The sequence below is a fragment of the Indicator indicator genome, chromosome 1 (genome assembly GCF_027791375.1).
Source record: "Indicator indicator isolate 239-I01 chromosome 1, UM_Iind_1.1, whole genome shotgun sequence".
Lineage (NCBI taxonomy): Eukaryota > Metazoa > Chordata > Aves > Piciformes > Indicatoridae > Indicator > Indicator indicator.
The window spans coordinates 122,307,464-122,324,471 of NC_072010.1; the positions used below are offsets into that span (position 1 = coordinate 122,307,464).

The 17,008-nt window shown below is 36.6% G+C and overlaps 1 protein-coding gene across 1 annotated transcript in view; it reads left to right on the plus strand.

Moving 5' to 3' along the window:
- CFAP47 (cilia and flagella associated protein 47) overlaps positions 1-17,008 on the plus strand; it is a 286,222-nt gene that overhangs the window by 120,753 nt on the left and 148,461 nt on the right. Inside the window, 1 exon segment of the mRNA XM_054395813.1 lies at positions 5,799-5,979. Within this exon segment, the coding sequence (XP_054251788.1) occupies positions 5,799-5,979 (181 nt within the window).

A 17,008-nucleotide genomic window follows, 5' to 3' on the forward strand; every position in this document is an offset into this window, starting at 1 on the left:
GAGAATAAATAAGAGAGCAGAAAAGATGTCTTCTTGTCTTGCAATCAGTAAAAAACATAGTTTTGGAAAACCAGAAATAATCCTTTTAAGCTATAGCTCTCTATTTGTATATTGTTCTAAGCTAGAGATATTTTCCTAAGACTTCAACATCTGGAAACAAAAAATCCTCCCAAGATAATCTGTTAAGCGTTCAATTACTGCTAGTGAGGAAATGTATAATTGCAATATTGTGAAATAAGCATTGTCATGTAGAATTCAAATGTAATCTTCCAGGGCTGATATCCACACTCTGGGTTTTAATTTCCCTTCTGAACCTGATGTTACTTGGCCTCAGGCAGATTTCTGGCCACCTGTGTTGTTCCAGAGTTCCGTTTACAGCATTCCCTCAGCATGGTACCCAGTGATATATGTGATTCCCAGTACTAAGGGGAAGAGAATTTTCCCTGGTGTCTTGATGTTGCTAAATTTATGCTTTTTGTTTACAGAGAAGTTTAAAAAGTAATATAAAACAAATTAAATGAGCAAAAGGGACAGAGTAGATTTAATCTGTTACATATTTACAGTAGGAAAAGAATTGTAAGCATGTAATCTAAACTCAAATATTTTCCTTTTGGATTGTAGCTAATTCACTGCTGTGGTAACATTTGATAAAGTTTTCATAACTGAAGTCCTTTAGTATCACAGTCATTTAGCAAATACTTGATGAAAGATTTGACTGCTCTGAAGCTGTGGATGTAATCAGGAAAGAACATAATAGAAACACTCTTTGTATCAATAGGTATGCTAAGATCTAATATGAATTCCAAAATTAAATGTATTTTAGAAGAGTGGAGGACAATTAGATTAGTTATAAAATACATAATGGTGGATACAAACACTGAATAAATTATGAGAAGTGAGACTAATATGCAGAGAGAAACATTTTGCACAATATACAGAAAGTCTTATAATTGCTTATGAAAAACATAATGGAGAAGTTGTGCTAATTACTGATGTAGAAAAGACTTTACACATTAAAAATATCTTCATATGATAAGCAGTTGTGCAGATTAAATTCTGAAAAGTGTTCTTAAGCTTTTTCCACTTACTGTCATTATAAAAGTGACAACGTGGAAACTCTGGTGGCATTAACGGAAGTAACTCTTTTGCGGGGGACAAGTTTTCTGGAATTGAATTGGGAGCTGAAGTATGGTTATAGGTTCATTGTCTAAATTGCACCACCACCACCACAAAACATCTCATCTCCCATGGTTTGATGAATTATTTAGGCTCATGAACTATTTTGGATTGTATGTTGGAGGTTAGAGATAAAGCTAGAATCTCTGGAAATCTGTTCCTCTCATTTGATTTCTGTTCCACCTTTCAATTCACTTCCTGCAGGTATCATTGTGCTCTATAATGGATGGACAGTAAGGAAAATGCCCTTATGTTATTACTACTTGTGCCATTTTTTGCCTGTCAAATTAAACAAGTATAGAGTACACAGCTAAGTAATTGCAGGCTTTTCATTCTTAGCAAAATATTAATTTACACATTTACTTAAATCACTTAAAAAACAGTCATAAAGGTAGGCTGTATTTTTGGGGTCAAGCTGGATAAGTATATTCAACAACTTGTGCTTGACCCATTCTATACATGTGATTGAAAGCCCTAGCTATTTTTGTACTGTATTTTTACTGCTGATTTTTCTTACTGTAAGAAAAAGAGATCTATTTTCATTGTCTTTAATGATTAGAAGTAATTAAAAAATCATGTGCTTTATTTATTTAGTTAGCTATTTTAAATCTCTTTCCCATAAAAGCTGCACTGATGATCAGAACCTATTTATCCTGTTTTGTTTTGTTGTTTTTTTTTTTGTGCTAAATGGTGTTGCTACCAGGCCAGTCTTAGGTAATGTGTAATCTGAGTACAGAAGTTACTGTAAACAAGTCTGAGGAGCTTGGAAATGGACAGTCAATGGAAAGAAGCTTTGCTTTATAAATTAAAATTGGCTCATTAAACTGTTCTGCATGTTAATATTATACTTTTCTGCAGTCTTGGGCACTGAAGGGTTTATTAACCACAGGTAACCTTCTACCTCCCTCTCTGTTTCCGAGAAGTAACCTCTAGTGCCAAAATAATCCAAACCATTTGTTAAAGGATTTTTCTCAGTCTTAAACTTTGGTATAATTTATTTTAAAAAAATAAACAATTTTGAAATCAAATAGCACCAAAATTTAATAAAGCAGTTAAAGAAGTAATTAAGAGATAGGAAGCAAGGATGCTAAAGCAGTAAGAATCCCAAGACACAGATTTCACTATTTAAAGGAAAGGAGAGATTAAAATCAGTAGTTTTATGCTATTTAATTTTACTTATATAAGCCCTGTAAAGCCCCAGAAAATAAACAATAACTTGATTGCATGTGCAATTCTGAATGAATTTTTTTATTGACTTAATGAAAAAATATTAGAAATTTCTTTAATTTTAATTTTTAAGTATGCAATTGTGTTCATGCCTTGCTTTCTGAGTATTTTGTTTAATTGCTTCCTCCTAAAATATTTTTTTTAGGTAAGAGTAAAAGGAATATAGGGTGCAACTCTGCCACTGTTAAGGTTGGGACTGGCATTAATGTGAATAATTACAAATGGCCTTTCTTAGTGATGAATAAGAGAAAGCTGTAGCAGGGAAGTTTAGGTGAACACAGATAGCAAGGGAAGAAAAGGGACATCAGGGAAGAAAGGGGAAGGAATGTGGAAGAACATGTTTAGATTAAAGTCAGTAAGTAGAAGGAATTGAATAAAGGAAAGGCACAAATTAGGCCCAGTTTGTGCATATAAAACTCTTTCTTCATAGTGACACCAGACATCGTCTTGTATATTTAGACATTGTGATAGGAAAGAAAGTCCTGTTCTACAAGAGTCTCAAAACTAAAGCTTGCATTTCCCTCTGTTCCAGATGTATCCCCATAGTTAAGATGTAAGAAGTGTTTCTTTATGCTCCATTTTACCTCCCTTTGAATGCATGACTCGTTGCAATGTGGACAACAGGTCTCTGTATCTTTATCCATTGTGCTTTTTCTTTCTGTCCTGCTGTCCACGTGACTGAGCAACGTTGAGTATCTTTTATCTTGGAACATCATGGTGGTAGTGATAAGTTTCAGTTTTCATTAATGGAAAGTAATCAGAGACCTTGTGCATTTGAACCTATGGCTTCTGCTGCTTGGCTGATGTGACAGAATCTCATCCTGCATAGGTCCAGCTCTGATTTTCAAAGTCTGTACTCTTCATAGTCTCCCAGGATTCAGAAAGGATTTTGTCATCTTCCATGTGGTTATGGAAAAGCTGTAATCTCATTTTGGGCAGTTTGCCTTTTTTTTTTTTTTTTTCAGTCCAGTTGGGGTATTTTTGAGGAAGAATCATGGTGTCCTTGAAGAGAGAAGTTAGTGCAATTAAAAAGTTACACTAAATGCACTTGAATGGGAATGAACTTCTCATGAAAGAATTTGTGGTCTGATTTTAATTTGTCAGACTTACAAGTGGGACCAATGTCTTTTATATCACATCACTTATCTTTTGATGTGGGATTAAGGGAGATGTCGAACATGATTGGTCACAAGGATTCTGCCAGACTGAGATGATGGAATTCTTCTATTCATGAGGAACGGTTTCAGAAGTTAATTCCTGGAAAGAAGAAATGTGGCTAAATTAGGATTTGGAAAACAGTGATATGCAAGGGAAGAGTAAAGTGCCTCAGCACTGCATAACAGAATATGAAGGTGGTAGATCAGAGAGAATACCTTGGAAAATTGATCAGTGTTTGAAAAAAAAAAAATTAATTCTGATGCATTTCATACCCTGCAAGCCTTTAAAAAGAAAAGATATTCTAAAAAAAAAAAAAAAAAAAGAATTCTGTGAACTGAATGCAAATACTGTTGTTAGCTGGTAATAATCCTTCCATACTTGGAATATTATGAACCATTACACTGATGAAGTACCTGCTGGAATCTGTCTTATGGCAGCACAGCAGCCTTAGGCCTGTAATTGATGATCACTTAAAGTATTAAATTCTATTTAACACTTATTGCCCTGAAAAATACTAAAAATGAGGAGAGCAGCTGCAATTTTTACCTCAATTTTTACCTCAATTTTATTGGACATCTTCTCTTTTCCTGGAAATGTTACCCTTTGAGGTAATAGGGTTTAATCTTGCGTGTGCTGGCAGGATTTTTTTTTTTCCTTTCCCCTTTCAAAGAGTTCTGGGGCTCTCACTAAAAATATTTTCATAGCTTTGGTCTGTGACAAGGTACCAGGAAACGCCTGGAATGTTCCCAGACTGTGTAATACTAACTAGATGTCTTTTTTCCTAATGTATCTTTAAATGTATCTTTAATGTATCTTTAAAAATGAGGTAGCACGAACAAGGATCCTGAAATCAAGCACATCAATGACTTTTTAAAAATCATAAGGTATCTCTTCAAGATAATTGTAATTTACATGAGTTCATTGTGGTCATCTTGTTGTCTTGCATTTATTTTGTCAATTAAGACTTTCCAAACCTTTTAAATCACGGTGGAGTTCTATTCAGTGCTGTAAAAACGATCCAATTACCAAAATCAGGCATAGATATAAAGCTCCAGGGAGATTAATAGTGGCCTTCCAGTACCTGAAGGGGGCTGACATGAAGGCTGGAGGAGGACTGTTTACAAAGGCCTGTAGTGATAGGACAAGGTGTAGTAATGTTTTGGAGTTAGAGAAGAACAGATTTAGATTGGATGTTAGGAACAAGTTCTTTACCATGAGGATAGTGGAACACTGGAACAGGTTGCCCAGGGAGGTAGTTGAGGCCCCACCCCTGGAGATATTCAAAATGAAGCTCAACAAGGCTCTGAGCAAACAGAGTTAGTGGAAGATGTCTCTACTTACTGCAGGAGGGCTGGACTAGACCTTTGGAGGTCCCTTCCAACCCAAACCTCTCTATGATTATATGAATCTATGGTAAATGCATGTAATTCTCCTGCTTTGAAGCTTCCCATCACAACTTTGCACTGCAAAGTCTTCTGTTATTTCTGTCCTATCAGAGAAAAATGAATTGTTAGAACCTAACGATTTTTTCAGCTCACATAACAATTCTTCTTGTCCCTTCTGTAAATTATAACAAAAGAACTGTTAATGTTTTGCTTTGATTAGTATTTTTCAGTCACATATATCCCTACAGTTCTTCACAGAACAAAAATCTTGAATAGCAATCTTTTTTTTTGGTGTATTCATAGTGTCTATAGACATATATGAGCAATTAAGCTTACAAGGTTTCCAAATTCCATTATATCTTGTGCTGAATACCATATTTACACTTTGAATGGATGGACTAATGGTCAAAAAAAAAGCAATGGGAGATTGCAGGTCTGCAAGGGAATGTGGGTTTTGTATTAAAATGAGAGAAATACTAGTAATATAAGAATAATAAAAAAGACAAAACACCAACCCAGTGCAGAATCCCAACCCACTTCATTTGAACAATATTTTGACCATATTACCATTAATAATAATCATTAACAATAACCAACTTTTCTTTGAAATGGTCTTTTTGAAGTCTGTCATGGGCTGAATTCAATCTGCTGCTGATATTCAACACCACGCTGCTGTCAGGCCAGCTTCAAAATGGAAGTGCTGGCTAGAGTAAAGTATCATGGGGCTTGAGGTTCAGATTGTAACATGAGAGGCTTCCTGTTCCAGTTGCTGTTTCTGGGTTTGGGGTATTGGTCTTTTCCTGAAGTTATGAGGTGATTGTTCATATGTGTGCATCATTCTTTCACCTGCAGAGACATGCACTCCTGAATGCCAGCAAATTCCCCCCAGAGTTGAAGTGTGTGGACTACAGTGTAGAAGTGAGCATGCCAGAGTTCTTTGAGGTTCCTGAGAAGTTCTCTATTCCAGTCTTGGCATCTAGCAGAGTTAATTTAAAAGTTCAGTCAGCAAAAGATGTTTCATCCCAGAAAGGAGGTAAGAAGAGTCTTATATGTGAGGACTGTGATTGGGTTTTTTTTTTTTTTTTTGTTTGTTTGTTTGTTTTTTAGATAATCTGTTTCTTAAAGGTTATCCTAAAAAGATTCAGAAAATTATCTTTCTCTCCATAATGCTGCTGATCAAATACTCAGCCTTGTCTGTTATTATAACCCAAGTTCTACCATATTAGCTCAGAACAGCACTTTCCACTTGTGCTTAGTTTTCTCGAAGGAAGCTTTTGCTAAAGGAGAAATTATTATTAATTTTTTTAATCTGACAGATTTTGTGTGCATTTCTCCCTTCCACTTCTCACTCAGCACTGACCTGTGCTCAGATTGTGCCACTTATCTGTTCCTGTTTGCCTCTCCACGGTCTGCCAGAGGGAGGTGTCAACTAATTGCATGCTGTTTTCTTCCTGACCTTTGGCAATGAAAAGTGGTGCATTTTCCTTCGCAGTGATATTGACTGTTGCCTCTAATTTTTCTAGCATCTTAAATTTTATACTAAAATCTTAATTGCTTTCTTGTTGTCTTGGTTTTCATTTTAATTCCTCCTTTACACATTGATTTATTTTATTTTACTTTTAATTTAATTAAAATTTATATCTAATTTAATTTAATTAATTTTATTTATTTTCTAATGCTTTGTTTAAATCTATAAAACACTCTAGGTAACATTTCTTAATAAAACTTGAATGGCTGAGATAACTGGGGTTGTTTAGCCTGTAGAAAAGGAGGCTCAGGGACATCTTGTGGTTATCTACAACTACCTGAAAGGAAGTTGTAACAGGGTGGATGTTGGTCTCTTCTCCCAACAAACAAGTGAACAGCTGCTTCACTGAAAAGGTTGTCAAGTGCTGGAACAGGACACCTGGGGAAGTGATGGACTCACTATGCCAGGAGATATTTCAGAGATGTGTATGTGTGATGCTTAGGGGCATGGTTTAGTGGTGGACTTGGATGTGCTAGGTTAATGGTTGGACTCAATGATCTTAAAGGTCTTTTCCAGCCTAAGTGATTCTGTGATAAAAAAGCATCTTTACATTTACCTGCTGGGTATCTGTGAGTGGTTGTTTTCCACCTAATGTAATGTCCCACAGGTATCTGATAACAGCACAAATAATTTTTCTTTCTGCTACTCATAATGTAAAGAGTAGCTTTCTTAGCAATGTAGCAAAGGCTTGACTTGTAGTCAGTCCATCACACTTTTGCTTCATCACTTCGTTTAACACAGTCCTTCTGCATGTTTCTGCAGTTTACTTCTCCAAGTATCTGTGCTTTCACAGTGTTTGTTTTCCTTCTTTTTCTTATCCCTTGTGGCTTTTTGTTTCCTTACTGCAATAAAAAGAAGGAATTTCTTGTTTCCAGCAAATATATTTTTTTACAGTTTAGTTTTACTCACATTACAGTACCTGTGTTTTAAAACATTTTAGGGTGTTACTAGGCACATTTTATGAGGATAACAATACTTACTGCACTAGTAAGAGCAAGACTAGCCTGATGAATGACTACAGGACTAGCAGTCAGTAGAAGCTGTAGAAGAGATGGAACACAAGCTGAAGGCTGAAACATTTCTTGAGTGACAGGATGTTTAAAACCTAGTTAAAATTCTTTTGTTGTCAAGTTAAAAAATAATTGCCTGTGTTTGAAATAATTGATGAAGAGGTGAACTACAAAAAGTCATAATGGCTTTGTTGAGTGGTGTAAGGGATTCTTTGGATCACACCATGGAAGAAGGGAATAGCAAACAGGAGAGCAAAATCTACACACACATGTGATAAGGGCATAGCAAGACCTCCTTCATGATCTCAAAGCAAAGATTGTGAACTGCCCATATGGCAGGTGTCTGTTGCGTAGCAACTTCTTAGATTATTTTTAAAAGCTGAAAAGTGACTAAACATATCTCAAAATGTTAGATATTAGTTGCTAACATGTAGTGAAGAAACTGCATAAAAGAAGTGGTTATTTTACCATGTCGCTGCTTTCTCCATCAAAAGAAATTTTAAAAGTATCTGAAAGAGGGAAGTAAGCAATGGAAAAGCAGAAAGTAAACCATATTGCAGTTTAACACAATTTTTTGATATTTATATTTTCTTTCTAGGACACTTCAATTGTTATGTGAGGGAACAGAATATCAAGATGATGCCAAAACTAAATAGGGCTTTGATAGTGAACTCAGACGTGTAGTGACCTAAAGAACAGCTAAAAAGGGAGTCTGAGATAACCAGATGATAGCATAAAAACAAAGATGTGTTCAGTACAAAGACCATTCAGTGTATTTGTTGTGCTAATGAGGAAACACAGGAATTTAGGGGCTTTTAGAAACTGTAATGTTGTGACAGAAGTCTCCAGGTGATGTTCCTGTTGATGAAGGCAAAACAGGTCTCATCTGAAAATTTAACCCCATTACCTGAAAAACAAGCAGCATTTTAGCCAAGGTGGTAACTTTCCTTAGGATGGGAGCAGATGCTTCTCTGAAGAAATGACAATGCTTAGATTTCTGAAGAAAAACAAAGGTGGAAGCAAACTAATTAAAATCAGTCCTTGGATCAGAATTACTTAGACTGCAGCAGCAGGGAAAATGTCCAGCCAATATTTTAAGAACTCTGCCAAAAAGGAATTAGAAAGTAAAAATAAATGCCACTGAACACATTTTCTTGTAAAACAGATCTTGTTAAATAACCCTATTATCTTTTTGTCAGAGTTACATGTCAAAAACTTACAAAGGATAAAATATGTTTATCTTATATGAAGCATATATGAAGACAATTTGATTAAAACTCAAACCATATATTTTTATGGGTCTCAAATAATAAATACATGGACCAAATTGAAAAGCTGTAGCAAATTTTGTTATTAATTTAGGGCTGGAGAATCATCAGAAAGTGAGCCCTCAGGAGCCAGTATTTGTTAGACAATGTTAACTATTATTAATCAGTAATTTAGAAGGTTATATAAAGCATTTGTTTAGTTAGCAATCACTCAGATTATGTGAAAAAATAGGTGGAATTATTACATGATTATAAATTATGTAGCCAAACACGTAGTAGTGTATGTGGGACAGAATCTGCATGCTAAACTAGGTAAGAGGCTGCTGGTTTGGGGAAAAAAGAGGTTGGTGAAAAGAACTTCCAGTCACACAAAATTATTACCTCAGTGTGAGCTCTCTCTTGATGCTGAAACAGCCCATGGGAAGCATCACAGCAGTCAGGGAAATAGTCTTTTCCAGTGCTAGAAAATAAATCTCAGGGCAAAAGCAACCCCCAAGCAGTTCAAACAACAGTCAGAGAATCATAAGATGGTCCAGACTGGAAGGGCCCTCCAAAGGTCATCTAATCCAACCTCCCCGCAGTCAGCAGGGACACTCCCAACTAGATCAGCTTGCCCAGGGCCTCAAGCTCTTACCTTGAATATCTCCAAGGAAGGGCCCTCAACCTCCCTGGGCAACCTATTTCAGGGTTCTACCACCCTCATAATGAAGAACTTCCTGATACCCAGTCTAAATCTGCCCTTCTCTAGTTTGAAGCCATTGCCCCTTGTCCTGTCACCACAGGCCCTTGTAAACAGTCTCTCCCCATCCTTCCTGTAGGTCCCCTTCAGGTACTGGAAGGCTGCTATTAGGTCTCCCTGGAGCCTGTTCTTCTCCAGACTGAACACCCCCAGCTCCCTCAGACTGTCCTCATAGCAGAGATGCTCCAACCCCCTGACCATTATTGTGGTCCTCCTCTGGACCCTCTCCCTCAGGTCTATGTCCTTCCTATATTGAGGCCTCCAGACCTGTACACAGTACTCCAGGTGAGGTCTCTCCAGAGCAAAGTGTCAGAATCACCTCTCTGGATCTGCTGGCAATGCTTCTTTTGATGCAGCCCAGGATGTGATTTGCCTTCTGGGCTGCAAGCATACCCTGCCTGCTTGTGGTCAGCTTCCTGTCCATCATCACCCCCAGGTCCTCTACCGCATGGCTGCTTTCTAACACCTCATCCCCCAGTCTGTTTTGACAGTGAGGATTGTCCCGGCCCAGGTGCAGAACCTTGCAGTGTTATGTGACTCAGGGAGTCTGTACTTACTGCATGTGGCAGCAGATCATCCAGTAAATCTGCCACTAGCCAAATGCCTAAGGACACAGTCTGATCCTCAGACCAACTCTGCTTCCTACTGAGATTGTTAGGGATCCTTTGGTCTCTCTATGCATTTGAACTATGCCTTGACTACCCCTATCCTCTTAAAGCTCCTCCTGATGATATACAGAATGTACCCAGTAACTGTCTGCTGCGTAAAAAATTTAAGATCATCACATCACACAGCATGGTGATTGTTCACCAGTGTCTCAAATCCCCAGGAGTTTTAGTCTCTCGGGGAAATAATTGAATCTGTGTATATAGCTCAGAAGAAAGGTAATTGACAGCAAAACTTCAGTGCTTTATCAACCAAAGAATAGTGAACTGAACATTTTAGAAACTCATTTTAGGCTTAATTAACATGGAAATAAGTTGCCCTATTCTAGGTGGTGTGTTATTAAAGAATGAAAAGGCTCAACAGTCAAGTGGAATTAAAAGAATGGCTCCAGGTTTTTAGCAACAGAAAGTTTTGCTTCACCAAATGAATAACTTGCTTATTTCCTTGGATAAAGCATCCATAGAAATGCTTTATCAATCTTGCCTCACCTGTTTTTGTACATGTGTGTTTCCAGAGCTAAGCCAGTACAAGACCTAAGCCTTGTATTTTCCCATCTTTCTGTTACTCCTTACTGTAATCCCATATTAGTCAGGGATTCATTTCTTTTGTGGTTACTGCTAAAAGAAAGGTGTGACATTGAAGTTAATGGACAAATTGTTGTGTGGTGGCTGAACCTAGAAGCTCGAGGAATGATTGCCAGTACAAAAGGGTCTTAAAACTGTCAATATTAGACTATAGAATCACAGATTACAGATTGGTTTGACCTTAAAAATCCTCTAGTTCTAACTCTCCTGCCATGGACAGGAATACCTTCCACTAGATCAGATTTCTCAGAGACCCATCCAGCTTGGCTATGAATACTTCCACTACTTTTCTTGGCAACTTGTTCCAGTGTCTCACCACCTTCGAAGTAAAGAATTTCTTTCTAATATCTGTACTCTTTCAGTATAAGACTGTTATTCCTTGCCCTATCACTGTTATAAACTGTTATCCACACTGTTATCCATTGAAACAGCCTCTCCTTCTCTTTCCTGTAAGCCCCCTTTAAGTACCGGAAGGCTGCTGTTAGGTCTCTCTTGAGGCTTCTTCACACTGAACAACAGCAGCTCTCTCAGTGTGATCACGTAAGGAGATACTCTAGCACCTCTGGGCCTGCTTGAACAGGTCCATGTCCTTTTTATGCAGGAGGCTCCATAGCTGGACAAAGTACTCCAGGTGGAGTCTCATGAGAGTGGAGCAGAGGGACAGAATCATCTCCCTTGACATGCTGGCCACATTTCTTTTGATGCAACCCTATAATCTAGGGCTCGTTACAGTGCAGCTACAATAGTATAGTGCTCCTATAATTCATTCTTATTGAATGTGCCTTTTGTATCCTGCTTTCCCAAGAAATTTCTGGCTTCTAATGAAACCAGAGAAAATGAAGAGAGGGTTGTGATAAGCTTTTCAGCAACATAATCAGCAGGTTTAATTAAGCAACTGTCATACTACATGGAACCTCATGATTACAGAGCAGGATTTAATGTAACAAAGTGATTTAAGGTACTTTTAAACCACTTTTTCCTTGAAATCTCCTTTTTATTGTCTATTAATAAGAGTAAGGGCTAGGCTAAATGTGGAAATAACAAGATATAGTTGTGTTACGATCCTATGTTTGCATGTGTTGATATTGGAATGGGGAATTTAATTCTTCATATTCTATACCTCTAGGACAGGAGATTTTGTTACTATTGTTATTATTTATATTCTTTCTAACATAACAGGATATAAATTCCATTTCTACCAGTAATAATGAACAGATTGTACAATAGAAATGCATTCTACTAGGTCACTTAATTACATATAATTTAATTTAGAGGAGCCCAGTAAATACCCAGATTGGAATGGCTGTTGAATTTTAGTCTGATATTTACCGGAAATTTAAAACTGATCAAGAAATAGCAGACCTTAGAATGATACCTAAAGGTAGGTATCACTTGCATTCCTTAGCAGGCAGTGTCTCAGTTTTTGTATTCTGCCCCAAAATCTGCATCTTCAGCAGGAAGATGGCACCCCCAAACCAGGTAGCTTTTGATTCTGTGTTGATTTGTGAAAATGTTATCTGTGAGTCACTGAGTCTATACTGCTGATCTAATCTCAGTCTTCTTCTTACGTAGATTAAATTATAGTCTATAGTTAGAAAGATGTCATGTGTTTTCATTGCCATGGTTTTCCAATAAATAAAGTGAAGAACAAATAACCATCAAAACCTAAATTTTAAATCATTACTTGGCGGGCATTCTTACTGTCAGAAGTAAAAAAATACTTCTCAGGGTTTTCCTTTTATGTTTTATATAGTCATACCAGGTAGCTAGATGAAAATATTTGCCTACACTCCATCTTCCACATATGGACTTTTTCATATTAGTAATATTTTCTAGTTGCTCTATGTATTTTCTAGGTAATTATATCCTGTGTTTTAAAATCTGTGTTAATATTTTTGGTGACCTCTGGTTAACCCTATCTCCTTCTTTCTATGACTTGTAAGTGTTATCTCATATACTTTCTCAGCATTGGATTTAATCGCTGTGATACTTTTTAATATTTAATTTATTTATTTGTGTTTCCAAAGCAATTTCCTGGGGCTTTAAATTTATTGTTCCATAAAGCATTATCAGTAATTCTGTTGTTTATTTCTAGAATTCCATGGTCTACATACTGTACAAATTTGCATTCATTTTGGTGTTGTTTTTTTTTTCTCCTGAATAAAGACTTAATGTTTCAAAGCAAACTGACATAATCACTGTCCAATACCAAAAAAAATTGTTATCTTTCCATTTAACTGCTTACATTTTGATATTTTATTTTAGCTTCTTATCATGTTAACTTTCAGAGTCAGTTCTATGGTTTATTTGATGGTGTAGAAATAAAAACTTAATTTCATTTAGTAGCTTTAATCATCCAGGATAGGTAGGCACAAATGAGATTAAAATGTGTAAATGGTAGCATTCCTTTTTTAGGATTTATTAAAGATATAGTTCTGTTTCAAAATGTGGCTCTGAAAAATGAGGATACAGATCTTAATCTTACTAGGTTTTGTTCCAGCTGGATCTAATGAATATCTGTTCCTGCTATATCTGTATTAATAAAAGGTTGGTTTGGTCTTGCAAAGTGAGGGGATGGCAGGGGGGTTGGAACTAGATGATCCTTGTGGTCCCTTCCAACCCTGGCTGATTCTATGATTCTATGATTTGAATATTGGAATGGATGTGCAATATGAATTCAGTGGAGAATGATTGTATTTACTACAGGGTTTTTAGTATAGTGAAAGAATTTAGGAAGGGCTCTCTCTTAAGCTCGTGTGTGCTTAGGCTTACTGCTCAGGTGAAGAAGGATGTTAATCTTCAGAAAACTCATCAGAGTATCCTTTATCTCATTCCCTGGTCAGCACTGAGATTTGGAGGATTCACTGAAACCTGGAGGCTGCCTAGAAAAAGAATGCCAGGATAGACAGCAAACACTTCAAACTTGCTTGACAAATTAAACCTTTAGGGGTCTGGATGCTTATATATGATTTAGATTTTCATCAGTGAACATCTGCTTGCATGACTGTCAGCATCAGGGTTTATCTTTGGTTTTGGTGCAGTCTTGAGACATTGCATTTGTGAGGCTTACAGAGTACTGCTTCTCTAAAGCCAGTAATGGATTAAAGGATATAAAAGATGGTTGCTTTTTTCCCCCTCAAGACTACTGAGTAGACTCATATTCTAATTCACATGAGCTAAGCTGAAGACCCAATGTATAAACAAAAGTCAGAAGAGTCTGAGCTCTTCAACAGGGTTACTTATTTAACCTTCTAACAGTCCATAATTGAAAATTTGGTCTTCAAATTAATTTAACCACTTATTTGTGATGCATGCACAGTGTCAGAGAATTCTAGAACCATCATTGCTGAATAAAAGCAATGTGTAAATAGTTGACCAACTGCTGAAGGCTGACAGTTTCCTACCTTCAGAAATTAGGTGAAGAGATAGTGAATCCCTTCCAGTATCTTAAGAGCGGCTTACAAGAAAGCTGGGGAGGGGCTTTATAGGGTGTCAGGTAGTGATAGGACTAGGGGGAATGTAGGAAAAATAGAAATGGGTAGATTCAGATTGGATGTTAGGAAGAAGTTTTTCACCATGAGGGTGGTGAGACACTGGAAAAGGTTGCCCAGGGAGGTGATAAGAGCCTCATCCCTGGAGGTTTTGAAGGCCAGGCTGGATGTGGCTCTGAGTAACCTCATCTAGTGTGAGGCGTCCCTGCCCATGGCAGGGGGTTTGGAACTAGATGATCCTTGAGGTCCCTTCCAACCCTAACAATTCTATGATTCTATGATATGGATATTCTATTCTTGCTCTTTCCATCCCCCCACAATTTTTTAATATGGATGAACAGTGATTACAAAGTGCCATTATTACTCACCTCTAGAATATGTCTATTATTACATTTTAACATCAAAAGGTCATTCCTTTGAAATCCACTGTTTGTTAGCTAAAGCAGTTGGAGGATTAACTTCAAATTCAGATCAGGCAGATCTAAAATGATGAGTTAAGAACCAGAAACACAGACTTTGTTAATTCCAGATGGTGATCAGACTGTCTTTTGCAATAAGTAAATGGCACAAGATGCCAATTGCCAGAGAACATGACCCACATGCTGTAGTTTAGCTTTCCAAGAGCATGAGGTGATACTACATAGCAAAAATTTTGCTTTTGCAAATAGCCCTGTTTTGACAACTCTCTCAGACTAAATCTGGTTCAGATACTCAGATTCAGGATTGAGTATTTCCCATAGGCATTTAACACAAATCTATAAGATAAAACTGTTTACCTATATTACATGAAATATCTCTCCACCAAACCTGTCTAGGGAAGAAAACTGTACCACAACTCTGTATCCATCTGCCTGACTTTTCACTGTTGGTGAAATGATTGCAGTCTCATTCATTTCCATGGATGCAGGCTCTCCTTCCTGTTAAATAGAAATAACATAAATATTGCATGTTGCTTGCTCTTACTACTTTTGTTGCAGATATTGTTAGGGTAATTGTGATGCCATGGTTTCTTTTCATTAACTCTCAGTTAATTCCTAGACTATTCTTAACTGAGTATCTTAGGAGACTGGGCAAGGAAAGAACACGTTAGGTTTACTTTATGGTATTTAAAATTAGCATGAAAAATTATTTTGAAGAAAAATAAATAACCTTCACCTATAATTCACAGGCAAGTAATTTCTGTAATCATTTTGATTTGGAGACTTTGTCTCACTTCAGAAGCCATCTCACTGAAGAAAATGCATGTTAAATAAACATCACCACTTTCTTTTCATTGATTGCAGTTGATCTTAGTATTTCAATTATTCAGCTGACCTTTCTTCAATATATTGGTTGTAATGCAAAAGAAATAAATATTTTAGCAGAAGTAATGTTAAGCTAAATATTATGGAATGGGCATTTAGACTCTTGTTTTTGTTTTAGAATTTTTCTGCAGGAGATATTTCTGTTTCAAATTGTACATTTGCAGTAGGGGTCAAACTCAGTAAAAGATAACTCTAATTGCTCATAATTACAATTTCCATTTAATACAAGAAAGTAAAACTCATGCAGAAATATTTTGGAGTTTCCAGTATTATCTTTCTTCAAATACTTTTTATAAACACCTCAAAATGCAAGTATTTTTAAATGTATAATTTCAATTTTAAGTAAATAGCTTGTTTTCATATCCCAAAATCATTCTTGCAGACATAAAAATATAGGGGCTGTTCTAATGACCTGAAGAACAGAAAGGACATTTTTATTTCTTACATAACTGACAAACTCAGGTCAACTTTGTGGAAGGTAGCCCATGGGTATAATAACTTAGTGACAAAATAGAAAAAGAAGTAATAATTCAAAAATTACCAGGCCATTAATCTTGTCTTTAAAAGAGAGAAAACTAATTTATTTCAGAGAGGGTTAAACCTGAGGTGCAATTTGTAATCGTTTTGATAGCCTAGTAATGTTGAAATATTAATAATGCCATTCTGCGTGATTCATTTTTTGAACTCGAGCTATTTTTTGTGAAAACACAGAAGTAGTGATGACATGTGGCAACAAGAAAGCTGTAGTTTGATGTTCATTTGCAAAGAGGCGAGAACTCAATACAGGAAGATCACCACTTCGTGGAACAGAATGAGCGGCATCACAAATGAAGATTCGTTGCACTCTCAGAATTCGGTTGTCATTGTTGCAGATAATAGAATAGTTTGAGTCTGGTTGTCATACATATCGTCAGAAAATGTTCCAAATTAAGGAAGAAGGGTAAATTCTGCAAGATTTTGTCAGGTGTTTACCCCTAAGGGAGAAGCAATTTGTTTGGAGTTTTGTCTGTAAGGATCTGTTGTGTCATTACATTGTCTTTGACCTTCCCTATTATCTTTTCCAGCTTTAGGCACCGGTTTCTAAACTTGGAAAAGTGCAAAAATAAATTGATTTCGTTACTGTTAAGTTTTTAAAGCTGCAATCTTCATGTAATTTTCCAGGTTTTTCAAAGACTCTTGGGAAGTGGACTGGTGAACTCTTTTCATGGTCAGTCACTGGAGTTCCTCGTTTGCCTTCCCTTCTCCTTTGAGAAGTGATCCCACAAAGGCTACTGAAGACTTAAAATGATGTAAAAGTCTGATCCCTTTCTGTAAACAAGAGCAGGGGAAAAAGTCCTTGCGGCAGACTCATTTGACCTTCCTGTGTCTAACAATGAACAGAGATTGTGGGGAGTTTTTCTTTCCTGCTGTGGATTGGACAAAAAGGACTTTTTGTGATTCTGTTCTAGCTTGGACACGGATAGTATGTTTGG